The 21,691-nt window shown below is 60.7% G+C and overlaps 1 protein-coding gene across 1 annotated transcript in view; it reads left to right on the forward strand.

Moving 5' to 3' along the window:
- Positions 1–5,579: 5,579 nt before the first annotated feature.
- KIRREL1 (kirre like nephrin family adhesion molecule 1) overlaps positions 5,580–21,691 on the forward strand; it is a 37,422-nt gene continuing 21,310 nt past the window's right edge. The window contains exon 1 of the mRNA XM_054051082.1: positions 5,580–5,799. Coding sequence (XP_053907057.1) covers positions 5,748–5,799 — 52 coding nt within the window. The 5' untranslated portion in view covers positions 5,580–5,747. The remainder of the gene's footprint in view (positions 5,800–21,691) is intronic.

Below are 21,691 nucleotides of genomic sequence, written 5' to 3' on the forward strand. Positions count from 1 at the left end.
TGATGTCTAATATAGGGCTGAGGTCTCTCCAGCCTCCTTCTGCCCCATCCCCTTTCTCCCTGTGACATTGCCCCACTTGTGAAACCCATTGGGAAACAGCCAAGGAGTTGAGGGGTTATTGGCAAGGGAAGGAGGCCGGAGAGAAGCTGCCGCCGTTCCTTAGGAAATCAACTTTCCTGCAGCTCTTTGCAAATCACCATCCGGCGAGCAGGCAGGAGCTGAGCACGCAGCGCCCGCCGCAGCCCCTCCTGGAAGGCAGTTAATTACTACGGAATAGAGGTCACGCCGGCAGGAGCTGAGGAACGCAGGCAAAGAGGCTTCCTCGTAATTGCTTTGCAAAGAATTCATAATAATAAAGAGCCCTAACGTGGGTCTGGAGGGCTGGAGCACCGACTCCTCCATCCCAGCTGCTTAACTAAACTGGGAATTCACTTGGTTTTCCCCATCGAGGTGTTTTTCCTAAGCCAAAAAAATCCTCAAACAGAGGTTTTGCTCCCGATCGTTGCGAGCGGGGAGTGAAATCCCATCCTTTCCATTCCATCTCAACTGGAGCATCAGGCGTTGTTGGAGCTCCCTGGGGATCCTGACCCCGTGCGGCCCCGGGGCTGGCTAACGAGCGGCTTCGTTAGCCATTCCGCTCCAGCGCGTTGCTGGTAATGAGGAAAGGCGAGCGGCTGCTTCCAAATGGGTTCTGGAAGCTGCTCGGAGACATTAGGCTCTGTATAAATATCATGATGATTGTTATTATTATTGGCGCAGATGGGCTTTCATGGCCTGCCGCGCGCCGCGGGAGATCCTGTTCTGCCTCCGGCGCTCGGCGAGGGGGACAAAACAAATTGCCGATGCCAGTCCAGGCTCGGCGCGGGGCTGGGGGTGCTGGGTACCCCCACTTTGTTCCCCCAGCCTGGGGGCATCTCACCTCACACGGTGGGGATGGTGCCGTGGAGGATGTCCCCGTGCCATGAAAGATCATAGAATCAGCATAGAGTCATGGAATGGGTTGGGTTGTGTTGAAGAGACCTCAAACCCATCCAGTTCCACCCCTGCCATGGGCAGGGACACCTCCCACTGGCTCAGGGGCTCCAAGCCCCATCCAACCTGGCCTGGAACCCCTCCAGGGATGGGGCAGCCACCACTGCTCTGGGCCTCATCATCCTCATTGTGAAGAATTTCTTCCTAATATCTCATCTAAATCTTCCCCCTTCCCATTAGAAGCCATTCCCCCTCTTCCTATCATTCCATACCCTTGATAAAAAGTCCCTCCCCAGCTTTCTTGGAGCCTCTTTCCCTACTGGAAGCTGCTCTAAGGTCTCCCTGTAGCCTTCTCTCCTCCAGGCTGAACAACTCCAACTCTCTCAGCCCATCAAGGATGTCCCCATGCCATGAAGGACGTCCTCAGGGCTGCGATGCCACAAGGATGGGGTTGATGGGCGTAACACCAACTTGGCCAGGTTGTGCTGCCCCATTGGACTTTGCCCTCCAATCTGCCAAGGGTTTGGGGGTCTCACATTGCCCCCTTCACACACCCCCCCCCCCCCCCCCCAGCCCATCCCTGCTCCACAGGGAGCTCCAACCCCCAAGCAGCCACCGTGGTGGGTTTCTCCTCCCGTCAGCAAATTCCTGGCTCCTCCTTGACCTCTCTCCTCTTCCTCCGCGCTTCAGAAACTCCTTCATATTCCTCTCCTCCTCAAATTCCTCCAGGTGGCTGTGGGAGGGGGTGGCAGCTCCCAAGGGCCCCTCCAGCACCCAGGGAAGAGTTTGACCGGATTTAGGGAAAGAAGGAGCCCATGGACACATGATGCTACAGCCACACTTGCCCATCAACACCTTGAGGTGTTGCTCCAGACAACCTACATCGCCCGTGCGCCGCCTTCCGAGCAGAGCGGCTGTTATGACTTTTAATAAAACATCCTTTATTTTCAGCTCTTTTTATTGCCATCATCCATCTCGGCTGCTTTGGAACCCGGTGTGGCCTCCACAAAAGCTCCCGGCGCTGTGGAGGTGTTTGGGGTCCCTGGGTCCATCCCTGGGAGAAGAATCCGGGAGCAGTGGGGCCTTGGAAAAAAAGCTGAGGCTCAAGGGAGGCCCTGAGGAAGAAGAGGGAGCTGAGAACCTGGTAGGAGCCACACGAGGGACATCAGAGATGTCACGGCCACCAGGATGGGCAACAAAGACGGAGAGCTGGAGCTCTAAGAGGGCCTGAAGGCCCTGGAGAAGAGGATCCTGGAGAAGAGACCTCATCCTTCTCCACGGCTCCCAGAGAGGAGGTTGTGGTGAGGTGGGTGTTGGTCTCTTCTCCCAAGGATCAAGAGGAAATGACCTCAAGTTTTGCCAGGGGAGGTTCAGATTGGATATTGGGGGAAAATTCCTTTACTGACAGAGTGGTGAAGCCCTGGCAGAGGCTGCGGTGGAGTCCCCATCCCTGGAGGAGCTCCAAAAGTCTGTAGGTGCGGCACTTTGGGACACGGTTTGGTCGGTACTGTGGGGTCTGACTGACAGAGAGGATCATGGAATCGGTTGGGTTGGAAGGGACCTCAAACCCATCCAGTCCCACCACGGGCAGGGACACCTCCCCCTGGATCAGGGATTCTCAAAGCTCCACGAGCCTCCAACACCTCCAGGGATGGAGCAGCCACTTCTCCGGGCACAAGCTTGGAAGTCTTTTCCAAGCGTGACGATTCCATGACCCCGTGGTTGGGTTTGGGGGCAAAAAAATCCCTTCTCGGATTCCCTGCTAGACCTAAAACCATGGCATGTGGTGGCTCTACAACCTTCACTCCTGCCTTGATGGCCCCAAAGGCTGCTCTCCTTCCCCCTTGGCCGATCCAGCGGCTGCCGGAGGAGCCGGAGCTGCTGACTCAGGCACTGCTTCCCATTTGCGATGTTTTCTCTAAAACCCTCAGGGCCAGAAATTCTATTTAAGAAGGGAGGGGGGGGGGAGGGAAAAAAAAAAAAGGAAAAAAAAAAAGAAAGAAACTCAACAACAACAACTGAGGCAAAAAAAAAAATCCCAAAAAAAAACCCAACCAAACCCATTTCATGAAAGCTTTTGCCTCCACCGAGGGCTTAGCGGGCTCGGCTGGGATTGGAAAGCTTCCCTTCCCGGGAGCCTGCGGGCAAGAGGATTTTTGGAGGAGCTGAGATCCAGAGCCCTCAGCTGGAGCTTAGCAAGTTCTCCAAGGAGAAAGAGGGAAAGGAAGGGCTGGATGAGTGCGGGGAGAGGGAGGGGAAGGTGCTGGGGAAGGGAGGGCGGTGCTGGCACCAGTGTGTCCTGGGCTGGGGTGCTGGGGGGTCCTGGGTGGGTGCTGGGGGGTCCTGAGTGGGTGCTGTGAGGTCCTGAGTGGGTGCTGGGGAGACATGGATTGGTGCTGTGTGGTGCTGAGTGGTTGCTGTGAGGTCCTGAGTGGGTGCTGGGGGGTATGGATTGGTGCTGTGAGGTCCTGGGTGATGCTGTGAGGTCCTGAGTGGGTGCTGGGGAGACATGGATTGGTGCTGTGTGGTGCTGAGTGGGTGCTGTGAGGTCCTGAGTGGGTGCTGGGGGGTCCTGAGTGGGTGCTGGGAGGTCCTGAGTGGGTGCTTCGGAGACATGGATTGGTGCTGTGTGGTGCTGAGTGGGTGCTGTGAGGTCCTGAGTGGGTGCTGTGGGGTATGGATTGGTGCTGTGAGGTCCTGGGTGATGCTGTGAGGTCCTGAGTGGGTGCTGGGGAGACATGGATTGGTGCTGTGTGGTGCTGAGTGGGTGCTGGGAGGTCCTGAGTGGGTGCTGGGGAGACATGGATTAATGCTGTGTGGTGCTGAGTGGGTGCTGGGAGGTCCTGGGTGGGTGCTGTGGGGTATGGATTGGTGCTGTGAGATCCTGAGTGATGCTGTGATGTCCTGAGTGGGTGCTGTGAGGCCCTGAGTGCTGCTGGGGGGTCCTGGGTGGGTGCTGTGAGGTCCTGAGTGGGTACTGTGGGGTCCTGAGTGGGTGCTGTGGGGGCATGGATTGATGCTCTGTGGTCCTGATTGATGCTGTGGGGTCCTGAGTGGGTGCTGGGGGAGACATGGATTGGTGCTGGGTGGTGCTGAGTGGGTGCTGTGGGGTCCTGAGTGGGTGCTGGGGGTGCATGGATTGGTGCTTTGTGGTCCTGAGTGATGCTGTGGGGTCCTGAGTGGGTGCTGGGGGACATGGATTGGTGCTGGGGGGGGTCCTGGGGGGGTGCTGGGGGGGTGCAAACACAGACAAGCACATATTCCAACACTCGAGTGCACCCCAACAGACATGCGCACCCCCCAATACACACGTGTGAACCCCAACATGCAAACACACAGCTAAACATGCACGCACGCGCCCCAAGACACACGTGTGCACCAGAACATGCGGGTGTGCACCCCAACACACGTGTGTGCACCCCAACACAGGTGTGTGAACCCCAACACAGATGTGTGAACCCCAACACACGTGTGCACTCCAAGACACATGTACACACACACCTGTGCACCTCAACACACACATGCACCCCCTAACACACATGTACACCCCCACATGTACCCCCCAACACATATGCACCCCCATATGCACTCCCCAACACACACGCACCCCCCCACATGCACCCTAACACACATATACACCCCCCCACACACATGTACACCCCCACACACGTGTGCACCCCTCAACACACATGCACCCCCCACATACCCCCCAACACACATGTACACCCCCCCATGCACCCCCAACACATACGCACCCCCCCAAATGCACCCTCAACACACATGCACACCCCCCCACACATATACACCCACACCCACACACGTACACCCCCACACACATGTGTGTGCACCCCCACATGCACCCCCCCACATACACTCCCCAACACACATGTACACCCACACACACACACGTGTGCACCCCCCAACACACACACACGCACCCCCACATGCACCCCCCAACACACATATACACCCCTCACACACACACGTACACCCCCCAACACACGTGTGCACCCCCACATGCACCCCCCATACACCCCCCAACACACATATCCACCCCCACACACGTACACCCACACACATGTACACCCCCCAACACACACACGCACCCCCCCACATGCACCCCCCAACACACGTACACCCCCACACACACACGTGTGCACCCCAACACACACGTGTGCACCCTCCAACGCACACGCTCCCCCCATGCACCCCCCAACACACATATGTACACCCCTCACACACACATATACACCCACACGTGTGCACACCCCAACACAAATGCACCCCCCCACATACACCCCGCAACACACACATACACCCACACACACACATGTACACCCCCACACACACGTGTGCACCCCCCAACACACACGCTCCCCCCATGCACCCCCCAACACACACGCACACAGATCCCCCCCACGCACGTGCACCCCAAACCCCCCCACGCCCCCCAACCCCCAGCGCACCGCCCCCCCCTTCCCCCTCCCCGCTTTTCCTCCTCCCCCTCTCCCCCCTCCTCCCCCTCTCCTCCCCCTCTCCCCCCCTCCCCGCCCCCTCCCCGCCCCCCATCCCCGCCCCCCATCCCCATCCCCGCCCCCCCGCCCCGCCCGCTCCTCACTCCGGGGCTCCGCTCGGTGCGCAGCGGACCCCGCCGCCCCTTCGCCGGCCCCCGCCCGGCCGGGCCATGGTTTAACGGGGCCGAACGGGGCCGAAGGGGGCGGCGGAGAGGGGGAACGGGCACCCCCCCACCCCCGGAGAGCGGCCGGGACGGGAGCATGCGGATCCTCCTCCTCTGCCTTGTGACTCTCGCCGAGACCCGCGGGCAAGGTGGGAACCGGCAGTGTGTCCGGGGAACGGGGACCGGGGGGGATCGGGCATCGTGTCCCGGGAACCGGGCATCGGGCACCGGGACCGGGAACGGAGCATCGGGCACCGGCACCGGGAACTCGGGGGGATCGAGCATCGTGTCCCGGGAACGGGACATGGGACCGGTACCGGAGCATCGGGCACCGGCACCGGGACCGGGAACGGAGCATCCGGTACCGGGAACTGGGGAGGATCGAGCATCGTGTCCCGGGAAACGGGGCATTGGGGACCGGGAACTGGGGGGGATCGAGCATCGTGTCCCGGGAAACGGGGCATTGGGGACCGGGAACTGGGGGGGATCGAGCATCGTGTCCCGGGAAACGGGGCATTGGGGACCGGGAACTGGGGGGGATCGAGCATCGTGTCCCGGGAACGGGGCATCGGGCACCGGGACCGGGAACGGAGCATCGCGGATCGGTACCGGGATCTGGGGGGGATCGAGCATCGGGGACCGGTACTGGGAACCGGGCATCGGTGACCGAGCACCGGGAACTGGGGGCCATCGAGCATCGTGTCCCGGGAACGGGGCATGGGACCGGTACCGGGAACCGGCCATCGGGGACCGATACCGGGAACGGAGCATCGGGGACCGGGACAGGGAACTCGGGGGGATCGAGCATCGTGTCCCGGGAACGGGGCATCAGGGACCGAGCACCGCGTACCGGGCATCACGTCCCGGGAACGGGATATCGAGTACCAGCACCGGGAATCGAGCATCGAGGAGCGGGCATTGGGTACCGGCACCGGAGGCACCGGGCAGCGTATTCTGGGAATGGGGCATCGGGTACCGGCACCGAGCATCGGGGACTGAGCACCGGGGACCGGGCATCACGTCCCGGGAATGGGGCACCGGGAACCGGGGGCACCGGGCAGCGTGTCCTGGGAAAGGGGCATCGAGTACCGGCACCGTTCATCGGGGGATCGGAGACTGGGCATCACGTCCCGGGAACGGGGCACCGGGAACCGGGGGAGTCGAGCATCGTGTCCCGGGAACGGGGTATTGCGAATGGGCACCGGGAACCGGGCATCATGTCCTGGGAACCGATCATCGGGCACCGAGTACCGGGAATCGGGGGTTGGGGTACCGGGCATCACGTCTCGGGAACGGGGCATCGAGTACCGGCACCGGGCATTAGGGACCGGGATCGGGGGATCGGGCATGGGGGATCGAGTACCGGCACCGGGGGGGTCGGGGACCGGGAATCACGTCCCAGGAACGGGACTTCGAGTACAGGCACCGGGGACCGGGCACGGGGGATCGAGTACCGGCACCGGGGATCGGGAACCGCGAACCCGGTACCGGCACCGAGAAGCGGGTACTGAGCATCCGCCACCGGGCATCAGGTCCCGGTCCTCGCGGAACCGGGCACGGGGGATCAGGGACCGGCAGAGAGCACCGAGGACCGGTACCGGCACCGGGGACCGGGCACGGGGGGATGGAGGACTGACACCGGGCATCGGGTACCGACACCGGGTGCCGGGTACGGGACATCGGGGATGGACAGCAGGTCCCGGGCATCGGGTACGGAACATTGGGGACCGGGACCGGGCATCGGGGACCTGGTACAGGGGATCGGGTACCGGCACCGGGCATTGGGTACCGGGTACCGGGGCAGCGGATACTGACACTGAGCATCGAGTACGGAGCATCGGGGACCGGGCACGGGGAACCGGGGCATCGGATACCGGGAACCGGGGCATCGGATACCGGGAACCGGGTGGTAACGGCGGCAGCAGCAGCGCGGAGCCTCCGCGAGTGCCAATCCCAACTCCGCGGGCAGCGCTCCAGCCCGGTCCCGCCCGGTCCCGGTGGAATGAGAGCGGGTTCCATCCTGCCCACCCTTTCCCGGTGGCGATGAGAGCGGTTTCGGTCCCGGGGGGGGGACACACACTGGTGTCGTTGGGGACCCCCTTTCCCCCCCCCCCCGGGGTTGCTGGGATCCCGAAGGACTGGGTTCGGATCCTGGAGAACCAGGTTTGGATCCCAGATCCTGTGCCAGTGACACCCCCCCTCCGTTTGCCGGGGGTCCTGGTGGAGATGGGGGTCCTGATGGAACCAGGACCAATTCCACCCGCGCCCCAGGATTGCATCTGTTCTCCCAGCTCGGACCCGGTCGGATGCTCTGATCTGGGACCGAGGTCTTGGGTTGGGTTCCCCCCATTAAATCAGGGTGCTGGACCCCCCCACCCCCCAAATCTGAGTGCTGAGCCCCCCCCCATTCTGGTCCCGTGGGGCTCCCAGTCGTGGGGGGGCCAGAGGAGTCGGGATACGGGGTGGGAAGCGGGGGGGGGGTTGGATATGGGGAGTTGGGGGTGTCAGGAAGTTGGGGAGGGGATCCCGGTTGGGGGTTGGGGGTGGAGGAGGGGGGGACACGGGGCTGAGGGTGATGGAGGGGGCCCAGCCTGGACATGGTGATGTTGGGGGGGCGCAAATGGGGGCTGCCGTCTGTCCGTCCATCCATAGGGAGCAGAGGGGGCACCTCTGCAAGACTGGGGGCAGCCAGGACCCCCATCTCCCAACCCTTGAGAGGGTCTGAGGGCAGCGTGGCACGACCTCTCCCCCCACCCCCTATTTCATTGTGACCCCTCCCCCTCCTCTTCCCAAGCCTCTGTTTGACCCCCAAAGGCTTGGGGAAACTGAGGCACTGGGAGTTGCTCAGCCAAGGTCACCTAGAGCAGGGGCAGAGGGGGGGACACAACCCTGCTGCCCCCCCCAGGGCCGCCCCGAAGCTGGAGGGGAGCGTGCCATGCGTGCGGCGAGCTCGCCAGGTCTCAGCTGGCTCATGGCGGGCATTGCCCTGCGCCGCAGCAGCCCCTGCACGGCCTCCGGCTCCTTCCCTGCTGCAAAATCCAATCTAATTTTTAATTAAGGGGGCGGCGTTGCTAAGATGCCAAGAGGAGGGGAAAAAATTGAGTCGACCCGGGGTTTCAAAGGAGCGTGCAAAGCCTCTTAGGGGGCCTGGGGGGGTGTTGGGGGGGGGGGGCAGATCCCAGGCTCCCCCGCGCCCGGGGGGCTTTGCTGCCCTCCCAGGAACAAAAGCACCCGCTTTCCCTCCTGGTGCCATGTGGATCTCGTTGGCGAGAGGGGGGCCCAGCGCCGGCATCGAGGGAAAAGGATCTGGAGATCCAGCATGGTGGGAATTGGGGGGGGGGGGGTCACATCCCTTGGTGAGGGATGCGCTGACCCCCCCCCGCCCTTATCCTTCCATTTCCCACCATCCAAGTTTTGCTTCGCCTCGGAGAAGAACCTCGCTCTAAACTGGGGGTCCCATTGCTTTGGGGGGGGGGGGGGACAGACAAAGGGGTCGCATCGCTTTGGGGAGGGGGCAACATTTGGGGTGCCCCCTCCCCTTTCCTTGCAGCCAGGGCCGCGTGCGAGCCCCGAGGGAGGGGGGTCGGTGCCATTCATGTCGTGGCACACAGGGATGTTGAATGGGTTTCATCACTCTTCATTTCTCACTAAATAATTTTCTGTATCTTATCTAAATGAAACCCATTATTCTTCGCCCCGTTTCAATCACTCGCCGTGATTGCGCCTCAAATTGAAATATTTATTCATTTTCTGGGCGATTCTTCTCCTCTTTCTGGCTGTGGTTGGGGTTGTTTTTTTTTTTTGAGTCCTCCCTCCCCTTTCCTTCTCAAAAGGAGCACAATTGAAGCAGCTCAGAGGTGGAGGCTGAGAGAGAGAGGCTCCTGCCAGCCCCGCGTGGCTCGTGGGCCACCGCAGTGGGTGGCTCTGAGACCCGGCGCGCTCGCCGCACGTCCCGGCTCAGCCCCTCTCCCCCTGTGGACGGCGCCGCCGAAGGAGTCGGGGTGGCAAAGGGTGGTTTGAGGTCAGGTTGGGCTCTTTGCTGGCGACCAAAAAGTTCCCAGGCCCCTCTGGAGAGCTTGGATGGGGTGGATGGATGGAGCTTGGATGGGGCTTCGATGGTGTTCAGATGGGGCTTGGGTGGGGCATGGATGGAGATTTGATGGGGCTTTGGATGGGGCTTTGATGGTGTTTGGATGGGGCATGGATGGGGCTATGGATGGGGCTTGGATGGGGCTATGGATGGGGCTATGGATGGGGCTATGGATGGGGCTATGGATGGGGCATGGATGGGGCTTTGGATGGGGCTATGGATGGGGCTATGGATGGGGCATGGATGGGGCTATGGATGGGGCATGGATGGGGCTTTGGATGGTGCTTGGATGGGGCTTTGATGGTGTTTGGATGGGGCTTTGGATGGTGCTTTGGATGGGGCTTGGATGGGGCTTTGGATGGTGCTTTGGATGGGGCTTTGGATGAGGCTATGGATGAGGCTATGGATGAGGCTATGGATGGGGCTTTGGATGTGGCTTTGGATGGGGCTTTGGATGGGGCTATGGATGGGGCTATGGATGGGGCTTTGGATGGGGCTTTGATGGTGTTTGGATGGGGCACGGATGGGGCTTTGGATGCGGCTTTGGATGGGGCATGGATGGTTTTGGATGAGGCTTTGGATGGAGCATGGATAGGGCTTTGGATGGAGCATGGATGGGGCTTTGGATGGAGCATGGATGGGGGCTTGATGGGGCATGGTTGGAGCTTGGATGATGGGATGTGGCCCCTCAGCCCCACATTTCCAGGGCAGGAGAGATGGTGCAGGGGCACGAGCCCACCCTGGTTGGCCCCGATCTGAGCTGTTGATGCCCTCAGTGGCTCCCCAACGCGGAAGGAGGTGAAGGAAGGTCCCGGTGGTTCCAGCACCACCAGGGAGATGACGGGGATGGTGATGGGCACCTGCCCCTCCTCCCTCTGGCACAGCAGCATCGGCTCAGCTCCCCGTGTGCCGCCGGAGCTGCGTTGGTGGGATGGGGTTTGTAAGGTGACCGTCGGCTGCTGCAGGGTGGCAAAAGCTCCAAGAGATGCTCCAGGGCTGAGAGGTGGTCGTTGAGAAGAGAGACCCTCACAGCCATCCCTGGGGCTGTGCCAGAGCTGGGGGAGGCTGGCGGTGATGCTGGTGGCCACTGGGTGATCCTGGTGGTCCCTGGGTGATGCTGGTGGCCCCTGGGCTTCCCTTGGGCTCTTCCCTGGGTTGACCCCCACCATCCCCACAAGCACGTGGTGCCCTTGGCCCAGCGCTGCCCTTCTGGGGATGCTGATCCGGCTCTGGCTCCGCTTTGGCGTCGCGGTGCCTGCGGTGGTGGCCGACCTCTGCCTTGCAGCGTCCCCCGCTGTCCCCCGATGCCACGTGGACCCGTGCCAGCCGTCCCCCCCAGGCAGGAGCGCAGGTGACCGCGGTCGTACCCATCCCCAAAGCCCTCAGTGGAGGGGATGGAGCTGCGGTTCGGGCAGGATGAGCGCCTCAGCCCCACAACCACCCTTCAGAAACCATTTTGGCAACTGGAACCGGGGCTCGGGGGCACTGGTGGGGATCTGCTGGTGCTTCCCTTCTCCAGGGTGGGCACGGGAAGGGGACAAAGCCCTTTTCCCCACCCTGGAGATGCTGTGGGATGCAGGAGGGGTTGGGACGCAGCCCTGGCTCTGCGGCGCTGGGGCCAAGGCAGCCTTTGGGACTGACGGGACAGGCTTTGCCGCCGCAGCCGCCGCCCCATGCCGGGACCTGCCTGGGCAGCCCATGCCAGGGCTGAATCACCCGCTGCCGTGCCGGAGCCCGCTGCTGTGCCCGTGGGGAGGCAGCCAGCGCAGCCGCCGAGCCCCCCCGGCAGCATCTTCTGCTGGGACACGGCACCGTCCGTCTGTCTGTCCATCCACGGTGACATCCCAACCCGCCTGAAGGTGACACCAGGGTCGTCGGGCACCTCTCTCCCACCCTCCAGAGCGGCATTAATTCCATTCCCAGCCTTTAATTCAGGATTGGGTTAATCCCGAGCTTGCCCTGCGCCTGGCCTAGATCCTACCTGGGATGCGCGCCTGTCCGGTGAGGACATCCCTAAGGACCGTGGCACACGGTGCCTGCCTGGCCTCGTCTGTCTGTGCGTCTGTCCGTGCGTCTGTCCGTGCGTCCAGCCCCCCGGCGCGTGGGCGACGTGGGGATTATAGCTAACTCTCCATAAAGATTCCCCTAATTGCTTGCCTTACCTCAGGTTTTATCATCAAAGCATCCGTTATTCCCTCTCCAGCCTCCTTTTCTTTTTATTATCTCTTAATTAATCACTCTAGCTTTCACACTTAGCAGATAATTACAGTCTCCTGGGCACGCGGCTCATTTTCATAACCTCCTGCTCCCAGCCAGGAGTGGGCACGGCGCGGGAGCGAGGCGGCAAGCAGGAAAGATGGGATGGGGAGACCATCCTGCGTCACTTCTCTGGGGGGGCAGCGTGGCCGCCGTGTCACCCTCTGGATGGGGGAGCGGGTGGCGCTGGGTACCAACCCCAAGGGGAGGGTCCTCGGCGAGGAATCCATCCCAAAGGGGTGAAGTTTGGGGGGAGGAACCCCTGGGTTCCAACTCAAAGGGGAGGATGCTCAGTAAGGAACCCTTGGGTTCCAGATCAAAGAGGAGGATGCTCAGTGAGGAACCCCTGGGTTCCAGATCAAAGAGGAGGATGCTCAGGTGAGGAACCCTTGGGTTCCAGATCAAAGAGGAGAATGCTCAGTGAGGAACCCCTGGGTTCCAGATCAAAGAGGAGGATGCTTGGGTGAGGAACCCCAGGGTTCCAGATCAAAGAGGAGGATGCTCAGGTGAGGAACCCCTGGGTTCCAGATCAAAGAGGAGGATGCTCAGTGAGGAACCCCTGGGTTCCAGATCAAAGAGGAGGATGCTCAGTGAGGAACCCCTGCGTTCCAGATCAAAGAGGAGGATGCTCAGTGAGGAACCCCTGGGTTCCAGATCAAAGAGGAGGATGCTCAGTGAGGAACCCCTGGGTTCCAGATCAAAGAAGAGGATGCTCAGGTGAGGAACCCCTGGGTTCCAGATCAAAGAGGAGGATGCTCAGTGAGGAACCCCTGGGTTCCAGATCAAAGAGGAGGATGCTCAGTGAGGAACCCTTGGGTTCCAGCCCAAAGAGGAGGATGCTCAGTGAGGAACCCTTGGGTTCCAGCCCAAAGAGGAGGATGCTCAGTGAGGAACCCCTGGGTTCCAGATCAAAGAGGAGGATGCTCAGTGAGGAACCCCTGGGTTCCAGATCAAAGAGGAGGATGCTCAGTGAGGAACCCCTGCGTTCCAGATCAAAGAGGAGGATGCTCAGTGAGGAACCCCTGCGTTCCAGATCAAAGAGGAGGATGCTCAGTGAGGAACCCCTGCGTTCCAGATCAAAGAGGAGGATGCTCAGTGAGGAACCCTTGGGTTCCAACTCAAAGAGGAGGATGCTCAGTGCAGAGTGTGGCCGATAATGGGCAGAGTTAAGAGTATCCAGAAAAGTGATGGAGCTCCGGTCTGGGATCCAGCCTGGGCTTGGCTGGGATGCTTCTGCTGGGGCTGAGAGCTGGAAAAGAAGCTCCTTTCCACCCACCGGCCGCCAAAGCCCCGTTGGCGTGGCATCAGGCGTGGCACAGCCGGCGATGTCCGGCCCTGGATCTGGCGATGCCGGGGTCGGAGCTGCGAGGGGATGGCCCGAAGGAGGGATTTAAAGAGCAAAACCCACTCAGGGAAGATGCCGGGAAGGGAAAAAAGGGGAGAAAGGCCTTTTCTGCAAGGCCTGGGACATAAAGGGCTGCCAGTGCTGCCATGGCAACGGGCGGATTATGATCCAAATGGAAATCAAAATAAGGGGGGGGGGGAGAAGCGAAAGAGTGGAGTAAAGGAGGAGGGGAGGAAAAACAACTTTTTATTTCCAATCGGAGAGCGGTTGTGTGCCTTGGAGGGGTTGCCATAGGAACGGGAGAGAAAAGGAGCCGGGAAAGTGTGTGTGCGGGCGTGCAAGGGAGCGTGGGTGTGCGAGGGAGCGTGCATGGGCATGGGGGGGGTGGGAGCACGTGAGTGTGCAAAGGAGTTTGGGGAGGGGAGGGTGTGTACATGGGTGTTTGAGAGAGGGTGCGTGCGCGTGGGGGTGAGAGGGAGCACGTGAGTGTGCAAGGGAGCACAGGGGAGTATGTGCGGTGCCAGGGAGAGTACCTGTGTGTGGGTGTGCAAGGGAGCATGTGGGTGTGCAAGGGAGCGTGCATGTATGGAGGTGTGCAAGGGAGCGTGTGGGTGTGCAAGGGAGAGTGCATGTATGGAGGTGTGCAAGGGAGCGTGTGGGTGTGCAAGGGAGAGTGCATATATGGAGGTGTGCAAGGGAGCGTGCATGCATGTGGGTGTACAAGGGAGCATGTAGGTGTGCAAGGGAGAGTGCATATGCACATTGGTGTGCGAGGGAGCCTGTGTGCACGTGGGTGTGCACGTGGGTGTGCGAGGGTGCCCGGGTCCCACCGCCGCCCCGGGCAGAGCAGGACTGGGGGGGTCACAGCCGCCTCCTCTCCTGCTTCCCCCTTCCCTTTCTGATACGGTCAAAAACCCCCAACGTTCGGAGGGGATTTGATGTAAAATAATGACTTTCGACAGTCGAGAGGGGATTTCCCATCCCAGGAAGCTCCATCCCGTGCCTCCAGGGAGGGCTGGAGGTGCTGAGCACCCCCCTGGCCAGGCTGGTGGGGTGCTGGAGGCATCTCAGGGGGGTTCCTGGTGGGATGCAGGGCGATGGGCTGGGGGCTGTGTTTGGGTGAAGGCATCTCCGGGGGGTTCCTGGTGAGGTGGAGGACGTGGGGTGATGGTGGGTGCTGGGTGATGGGCTGAGTGCTGTTATGGTGAAGGCATCTCCATGGGGTTCCTGGTGAGATGGAGGACATGGGGTGATGGGCTGAGTGCTGTTAGGGTGAAGGCATCTCCGTGGGGTTCCTGGTGAGATGGAGGACATGGGGTGATTAGAGTGAAGGCATCTCTATGGGGTTCCTGGTGAGATGGAGGACATGGGGTGATGGACTGGGTGCTGTGTTTGGGTGAAGGCATCTCCATGGGGTTCCTGGTGAGATGGAGGACATGGGGTGATGGGCTGAGTGCTGTGTTTGGGTGAAGGCATCTCGGGGGGATTGTGATGGGTTGGAGGACCCGGGGTGATGGGCTGGCTGCTGTTTGGCTGAAGGCTGGAGAAAGGAAGCCAGGATGGAGGCAGGAGAGCAGCAGTGGGGAAACTGAGGCACGAAGCACTTTGTTTTCTCCAGGCAACTCGGGTTCAGGGCCCCAAACCTCCCTTCAGCTTTAAACACAGCAGCGGGTGCCCAAAAACCAGTGGGGAGGAGCAAGAAGCGACCCCCAAACCTCAATCTCCAACCTCCTAAAATGCCCCCACCAACCCCACCAGTCCCCTTCCCTTGGATCCCAGTCCCTTCCCTTGGATCCCAGTCCCTTCCCTGGGATCCCAGTCCCCTTCCCTTGGATCCCAGTCCCCTTCCCTTGGATCCCAGTCCCTTCCCTGGGATCCCAGTCCCTTCCCTTGGATCCCAGTCCCCTTCCCTTGGATCCCAGTCCCCTTCCCTGGGATCCCAGTCCCTTCCCTTGGATCCCAGTCCCCTTCCCTTGGATCCCAGTCCCTTCCCTTGGATCCCAGTCCCCTTCCCTTGGATCCCAGTCCCTTCCCTTGGATCCCAGTCCCCTTCCCTTGGATCCCAGTCCCCTCCTTGGGATCTCAGTCCCTTCCCTTGGATCCCAGTCCCTTCCCTTGGATCCCAGTCCCCTTCCCTGGGGTCTCAGTCCCTTCCCTTGGATCCCAGTCCCTTCCCTTGGATCCCAGTCCCCTTCCCTGGGGTCTCAGTCCCTTCCCTTGGATCCCAGTCCCTTCTCTTGGATCCCAGTCCCCTTCCCGTGGATCCCAGTCCCTTCCCTTGGATCCCAGTCCCTTCCCAGGGGTTCCAGCTCTCTGCCCGCTGCGGGGAGCTGAGGGTTAAGTTCGGGTTTTTCTTTCTCTCCCTCTTCTTCCAGAGAGCCTTGGCAGGAAATTCCTCAAATTCCAGGCTTGTGGGATCATTGCTGCGCTGCGACCGCAGAGCGGGGCCGGGGCTGCTCCTCCGGCTCCTCCCCAGCACCGTGTGCTGAGCCCGGGGGGAGGCAGCGAGGGGCCCCCCAGGACAGGGTCCCCCCAAATGCAGGGTCTCCTCAAATCCAGAGTCCCCCAAATCCAGAGTCCCCCAAAATCCAGGGTCTCCTCAAATCCAAAGTGCCCCCAAATCCAGGGTCTCCTCAAATCCAGGGTCCCCCAAATCCAGAGTCCCCCAAAATCCAGAGTCTCCTCAAATCCAAAGTCCCCCCAAATGCAGGGTCTCCTCAAATCCAAGGTCTCCTCGAATCCAAGGTCCCCCCAAATCCAAGGTCCCCCCAAATCCAGGGTCTCCTCAAATCCAGGGTCTCCTCAAATCCAGAGTCCCCCAAATCCAGAGTCCCCCAAAATCCTGGGTCTCCTCAAATCCAAAGTCCCCTCAAATGCAGGGTCTCCTCAAATCCAGAGTCCCACAAAATCCAGGGTCTCCTCAAATCCAAAGTCCCCCCAAATCCAGGGTCCCCCTCAAATCCAGGGTCACCTGGGTTGGATGGGACTCCCCCAAACCCAGGGTCCCCCCAAACCCAGGGTCCCCCCGGGGGGACAGGACCCCCCTCCCGCCGCGTTGGGCGATGACCCCACTGCCCACTGGGGAGAAGGAGCCAAAATTCCTGCTTTTATTGTCCCCGGCGGGAAGGGAGCGCCCAGCCCAGGGCACAACTTGGGGTCCCCCCAGTATTTGGGGTCCGGCGGGTGGGGGGACACCACGCTGTGCCTCAGCCCTGTTGGGTTTTGCCCTTCCTTTCAACCCATTTCCTCCTGAATTCATTATTTTACACACCCCCCCCCCTTTGCCAGGGATCGGAATGAGCTCCGAGTTTAACCTCATCTCGTTAGCGATGCTCGTGGTGATGCCTTTCCCAGTCGGGAGCCAAGTCACGAGTGGGGAAACTGAGGCACGGAATGGATTCGCACACCCTCTATCCCACCCACAGTCCCCATCTCTAAGGAGACCCCCGACCGACAAAGCCAGGATTCCATCCCAGCGAGCTCCGGATTAAACCTCAATGCGTTAGTGATGCTCACGATCCAAATTTAACCCCATCTCATTAGCGATGCCTTTCCCAGTCAGGATCCAAGCCAATCGTGGGGAAACTGAGGCACAGAGTGGGGCACGCACCCCAATTCCACCCATGTTCGCCATCCCTAACGAGACCTTGACTAACAAGGCTGAGGTTTCGACTAATGAGGCTGAGACCTCCACTAATGAAGCCGGGCTCAATCAGAACGAGCTCCGAATTAAACCTCATCTCGTTAGCGATGTTTGCGACGCCGACTTTCCCAGTCAGGATCCAAACCATCCACGGGGGAAACTGAGGCACAGAGTGGGACACTCATCCTTAACAAGACCTCAACTAACGAGGCTGAGATCTGGACTAACGAGGCTGAGACCTTAACTAACAAAACCAGGGCTTGAATTAAACCTCATCTCGTTAGTGATGCTCATGGCACCACCTTTCCCAGTCAGGATCCAAGCCATGCATGGGGAAACTGAGGCACAGAGTGGGACACTCATCCTTAACAAGACCTCAACTAACGAGGCTGAGACCTTAACTAACAAAACCAGGGCTTGAATTAAACCTCATCTCGTTAGTGATGCTCAAGGCACCACCTTTCCCAGTCAGGATCCAAGCCATGCATGGGGAAACTGAGGCACAGAGTGGGACGTGCACCCTAGGTCCCATCCATGCTCCCCATCCCTAACGAGACCCAAACTAACGAGGCTGAGATCTCGACTAACTAACTAAGTAACGAGGCCAGGGCTCGTCCTCTGACTCATCCCTTTCCATCGGCGCTCTCCCAGCTGCTTGTCCCGATTCAATGTGAATGATAATCCCATTATTAAGAGATGTCTCATTAAGACATCTGTAACGAGAGCGCTCACCAGCAGCTCGGTGGAACGATGCCAGCGCTGTTTAAATATGTTTCCCCCCCCCTTCATTAATAATTAGGGATTTTTATTCCCCCCTTTTCCCAAAGAAGAGCTCCCCTCCCCCTCCCCGCACACACACACACAAAAGTCTTAATTAGACATTGTTCCTAACAGGGATATTACACAAATTAATTAAACTCAAGCCAATAAACAGCGCTGCTCCATCATTCCGGCGGCCCCAGAAATGAAGAGGAAATAACAAGGGGAGAGGCTCCAAAATAACAAGGGGGGGGGGGGGTTCTGCCAGTGCCTTCCAGGGTGCGGGGAGAGGGTATCTGGGTGCCTGGGGTGTCCCAGGACTTGGGGGGGTTAAGCCAAGGTCTGGGGGGGGGGTGTCTGAACCCCCTGGGAGATGCTGGGGGGGTCTCTGGGGATGTTGGGTGGGGTGGGATGCTGAGGATGCAGGACCAGTGGGTGCAGGGGGGATGCTGGGGGTGCAGCACCACTTGTGGGGGGATGCCTGGACACCTGGGTGCCCCCAGGACTTGGGGGGGGGGTCAGGCTGGGTGTCCAGGGCTCTGTCCTGGGGGGGGCTTTGGACCCCAATGGGAGATGCTGGGGGGGTCCCTGGAGATGTTGGATGGGGTGGGATGCTCAGGGTACAGGACAAATGGGTGTAGGGGGAATGCTGGGGGTGCAGGATCACTTGTGGGGGGATGCCTAGACACCTGGGTGCCCCCAGGACTTGGGGGGGGGGGGTTGGGAGGCTCTGTCCTGGGGAGCTTTGGCCCCCAATGGGAGATGCTGGGGGGGTCTCCGGGGATGTTGGATGGGGTGGGATGCTCAGGGTGCAGGAGCACTGGGTGGGGGGCAACGCCCTGGGTGGGGGCTGCTGAGCGGGAGGTGCTGGGAGGGGGGGGTCTGACCCTGGGAAACCCGAGCGGGAGCAACATCTGCAGCATCGCGCACATCTGCAGCCCAGGCCTTTGTCTGGCAGCGGAGCAAAGGGCACTGGGGGAGGAGGAGGAGGAGGAGGAGGAGGAGGAAGGCTGAGCTTTGGAGGCAGTTCTGCACCCACAGCCCCTCTGCAGCCCCCCAAAGCGCAGCCCGAGCGCTGCTGGGAGCAAAGGGTGCACCAAAGCGCCAGGAGCCCGCGGGGACCCCAACCCCGGGGGGGCTGAGGGAGCCTGGTTGGGGGTGGCATGGAGGGATCCTCACCCAGGGCGTGCAAACGGCTGCACACGCGTGTGCACACGTGTGGCTTGCGCTCAGGCTCCCGGCTCTTCCAGACATACGTGTTCCTGTGCAGGCGTGTGGCTGGCGTGCACACGCACACACACCCAGGCACACACACACCCATGCACATGCACACACACACGCACACACGTGTTCCAATGCATGAATGTGGCTGTGCACACACAACACACACACACGTGGTTGCAAGAACAGAGCTGCTTTGCACATGCTCCCCTGTGCCCCCCATAGTCCCCTCCAGACCCCCTATGCTCCCCAGAGCCCCCCGTGCCCCCCATAGTCCCCTCCAGACCCCCATGTCCCCCATAGCCCCCCATGTTCCCCACACTCCCCTTTGCCCCCCACAGCCCCCTCCAGACCCCCATGTCCCCCTATAGCCCCCTGTGCCCCCCATAGTCCCCTCCAGACTCCCCGTATCCCCCACAGCCCCCATGTCCCCACTCTCCCCTGTGCCCCCCCAGCCCCCTCCAGCCCTCCCTGCTCCCCACACCCCCCCTGTGCTCCCCACACCCCCCCTGTGCTCCCCACATTCCCCAGTGCCCCCCCCCAGCCCCCCTGTGCCCCCCACATTCCCCAGTGCCCCCCACATTCTCCGGTGCCCCCCAGCCCCCCTGTGCCCCCCACATTCCCCAGTGCCCCCCCAGCCCCCCTCCGAGCCCTTTGTCTTTCTGCCTGGCTGCCCCCTTTCACCAGGATTAGTGATGGGTAGAAAGGGGCTGAGTTTTTCCACTAACTTGGGGTGGCCGAGGGGTCCTTCCCCAGCGCGGGGCGAGTGGGGGGCAGACAAAGACCCCCGAGCCCCCCCTCCAGCCTCTGCCTGCACTCGGGGGGCAGGAGCTGTGAGCAAGAGTGGGATGGGGGGGTACAGGGGTTCCTGATGGGACCCCCGAGCCAGGGACCCCTTGGGTGACACCTTGGGGGGGGGCTGAGCCTAACCTGGACCTTCAAAGACCTTGAGGACCCCCCAGTATGGAAAGGGGCTCCAGGAAAGCTGGGGAGGGGCTCTGGATCGGGGAGGGGGGGGGGGGTGCAGGGATGGGATGAGGAGGAAGGGTTTTGAGCTGAAAGAAGGGAGATTGAGATGAGAATTTAGGGAGAAATTCTTCATGACGAGGGTGGGGAGACCCTGGCCCAGGGTGCCCAGAGCAGTGGTGGCTGCTCCATCCCTGGAGGGGTTCCAGGCCACGTTGGATGGGGTTTGGAGCCCCCTGGGATTGGATCTGGCTGGGCTTGGAGGTCCCTTCCAACCCAACCCATTCCTTTTTTCCCCCACCCCCCGCCTGGTTCGGTTGCCGTAACGCGCTGAAGCAATTCATTTATTTTCATCTCTATTTTCTCTCTCTGCCCGGCGCTGGGCTCTGCTTTATTGGCATCTTTGCAGCGCTGAAAGTAATGTAATTACGAGGGGAATTTATATGTTGTTTCATAAGTCGGGAGTTCATTTTTTTTTGATATTATTATTATTATTATTATTAGGTGGGGAATATTTAAGGCTCCTTGGGAAGGAAAAATAGAACCCAATTCCACCACGTCATCTCCCCCCGGTATTTATGCCTCTTCCCAGGGAGGTTTTAATTGAAAATTGTTCTGCCTGGGCCCTGTGTTGCGTGTTTTAAACCCATCTCTAATGACAGCCCGGAGCCTCCGCTCGTCTCCGCGCGCCGGTGCCCTGGGTGGGTGGAAAAGGCAGGAGATGGATGGAAAGCAGGGAGGGAGCGAGGGGGATTCTGCCCCTCTGCTCTGGTGAGACCCAACCTGGAGCCCTGTGTCCCGTTCTGGAGTCCTCAGCACTGGAAGGATACGGAGCTGTTGGAGCGAGGTCAGAGGAGGGCACGGAGATGATGCGAGGGCTGAAGAACCTCCTGTATGAGGACACACTGAGAGGGTTGGGGTTGTTCAGCCTGGAGAAGAGAAAGCTCCGAGGAGACCTTAGAGCAGCTTCCAGCGCTGAAAGGGGCTCCAGAAAAGCTGTGGAGGGGCTCTGGATCAGGGAGTGCAGGGAGAGGATGAGGAGGAACGGGTTTGAGCTGAAAGAGGGGAGATTGAGATGAGACCTTGGGGAGAAACTCTTCATGATGAGGGTGGGGAGGCCCTGGCCCAGGGTGCCCAGAGCAGCGGTGGCTGCTCCATCCCTGGAGGGGTTCCAGGCCAGGTTGGATGGTTCCTGGAGCCCCTGAGCCAGTGGGAGGTGTCCCTGCCCATGGCAGGGGTGGGACTGGATGGGCTTTGAGGTCCCCTCCCATTCCATGATTCCATGGACGTGTGCCTGCACACGCACGCCCGTATCTCTCTGTGCATCCACGCGTGGACCCGTTGTCATAAAAGCAACCTGGGGACAGGGTTATCCACTGAGCTGATGGACCCCTTCAATCTCTCCCTTCCCCGTGCCTCAGTTTCCTCGCGAGGATGACCAGCATCTTCTGGTAACCATGGCAACCTGAGGATGCTGCCCCGGCAGTGGTACCCGGGTAGCAGGGACTTTCCTTGCCGCCGCAGGCATCCCCCCCCCCGCCAGGCTGAGCCTGATGGGATCCGACACGGAGGTGCCGGCGCGGCACAGCAGCGCCCGTCTCCCTGCCCAAGGAATAATCGAGGTGGAATATTTGATCGGATGGGAAATGAGCTGCTAAATTTGTTGTGAGATTGGTGTCACCAGCGATGGCGGCCGGGCTGGGAAATGAGAAATCGGGAGGTTACAGAGAAGCCATCGCAGCGGCAAAGGGATGTGGTACA

The sequence above is a fragment of the Cuculus canorus genome, chromosome 28 (assembly GCF_017976375.1).
Source record: "Cuculus canorus isolate bCucCan1 chromosome 28, bCucCan1.pri, whole genome shotgun sequence".
Classification (NCBI taxonomy): Eukaryota; Metazoa; Chordata; class Aves; order Cuculiformes; family Cuculidae; genus Cuculus; species Cuculus canorus.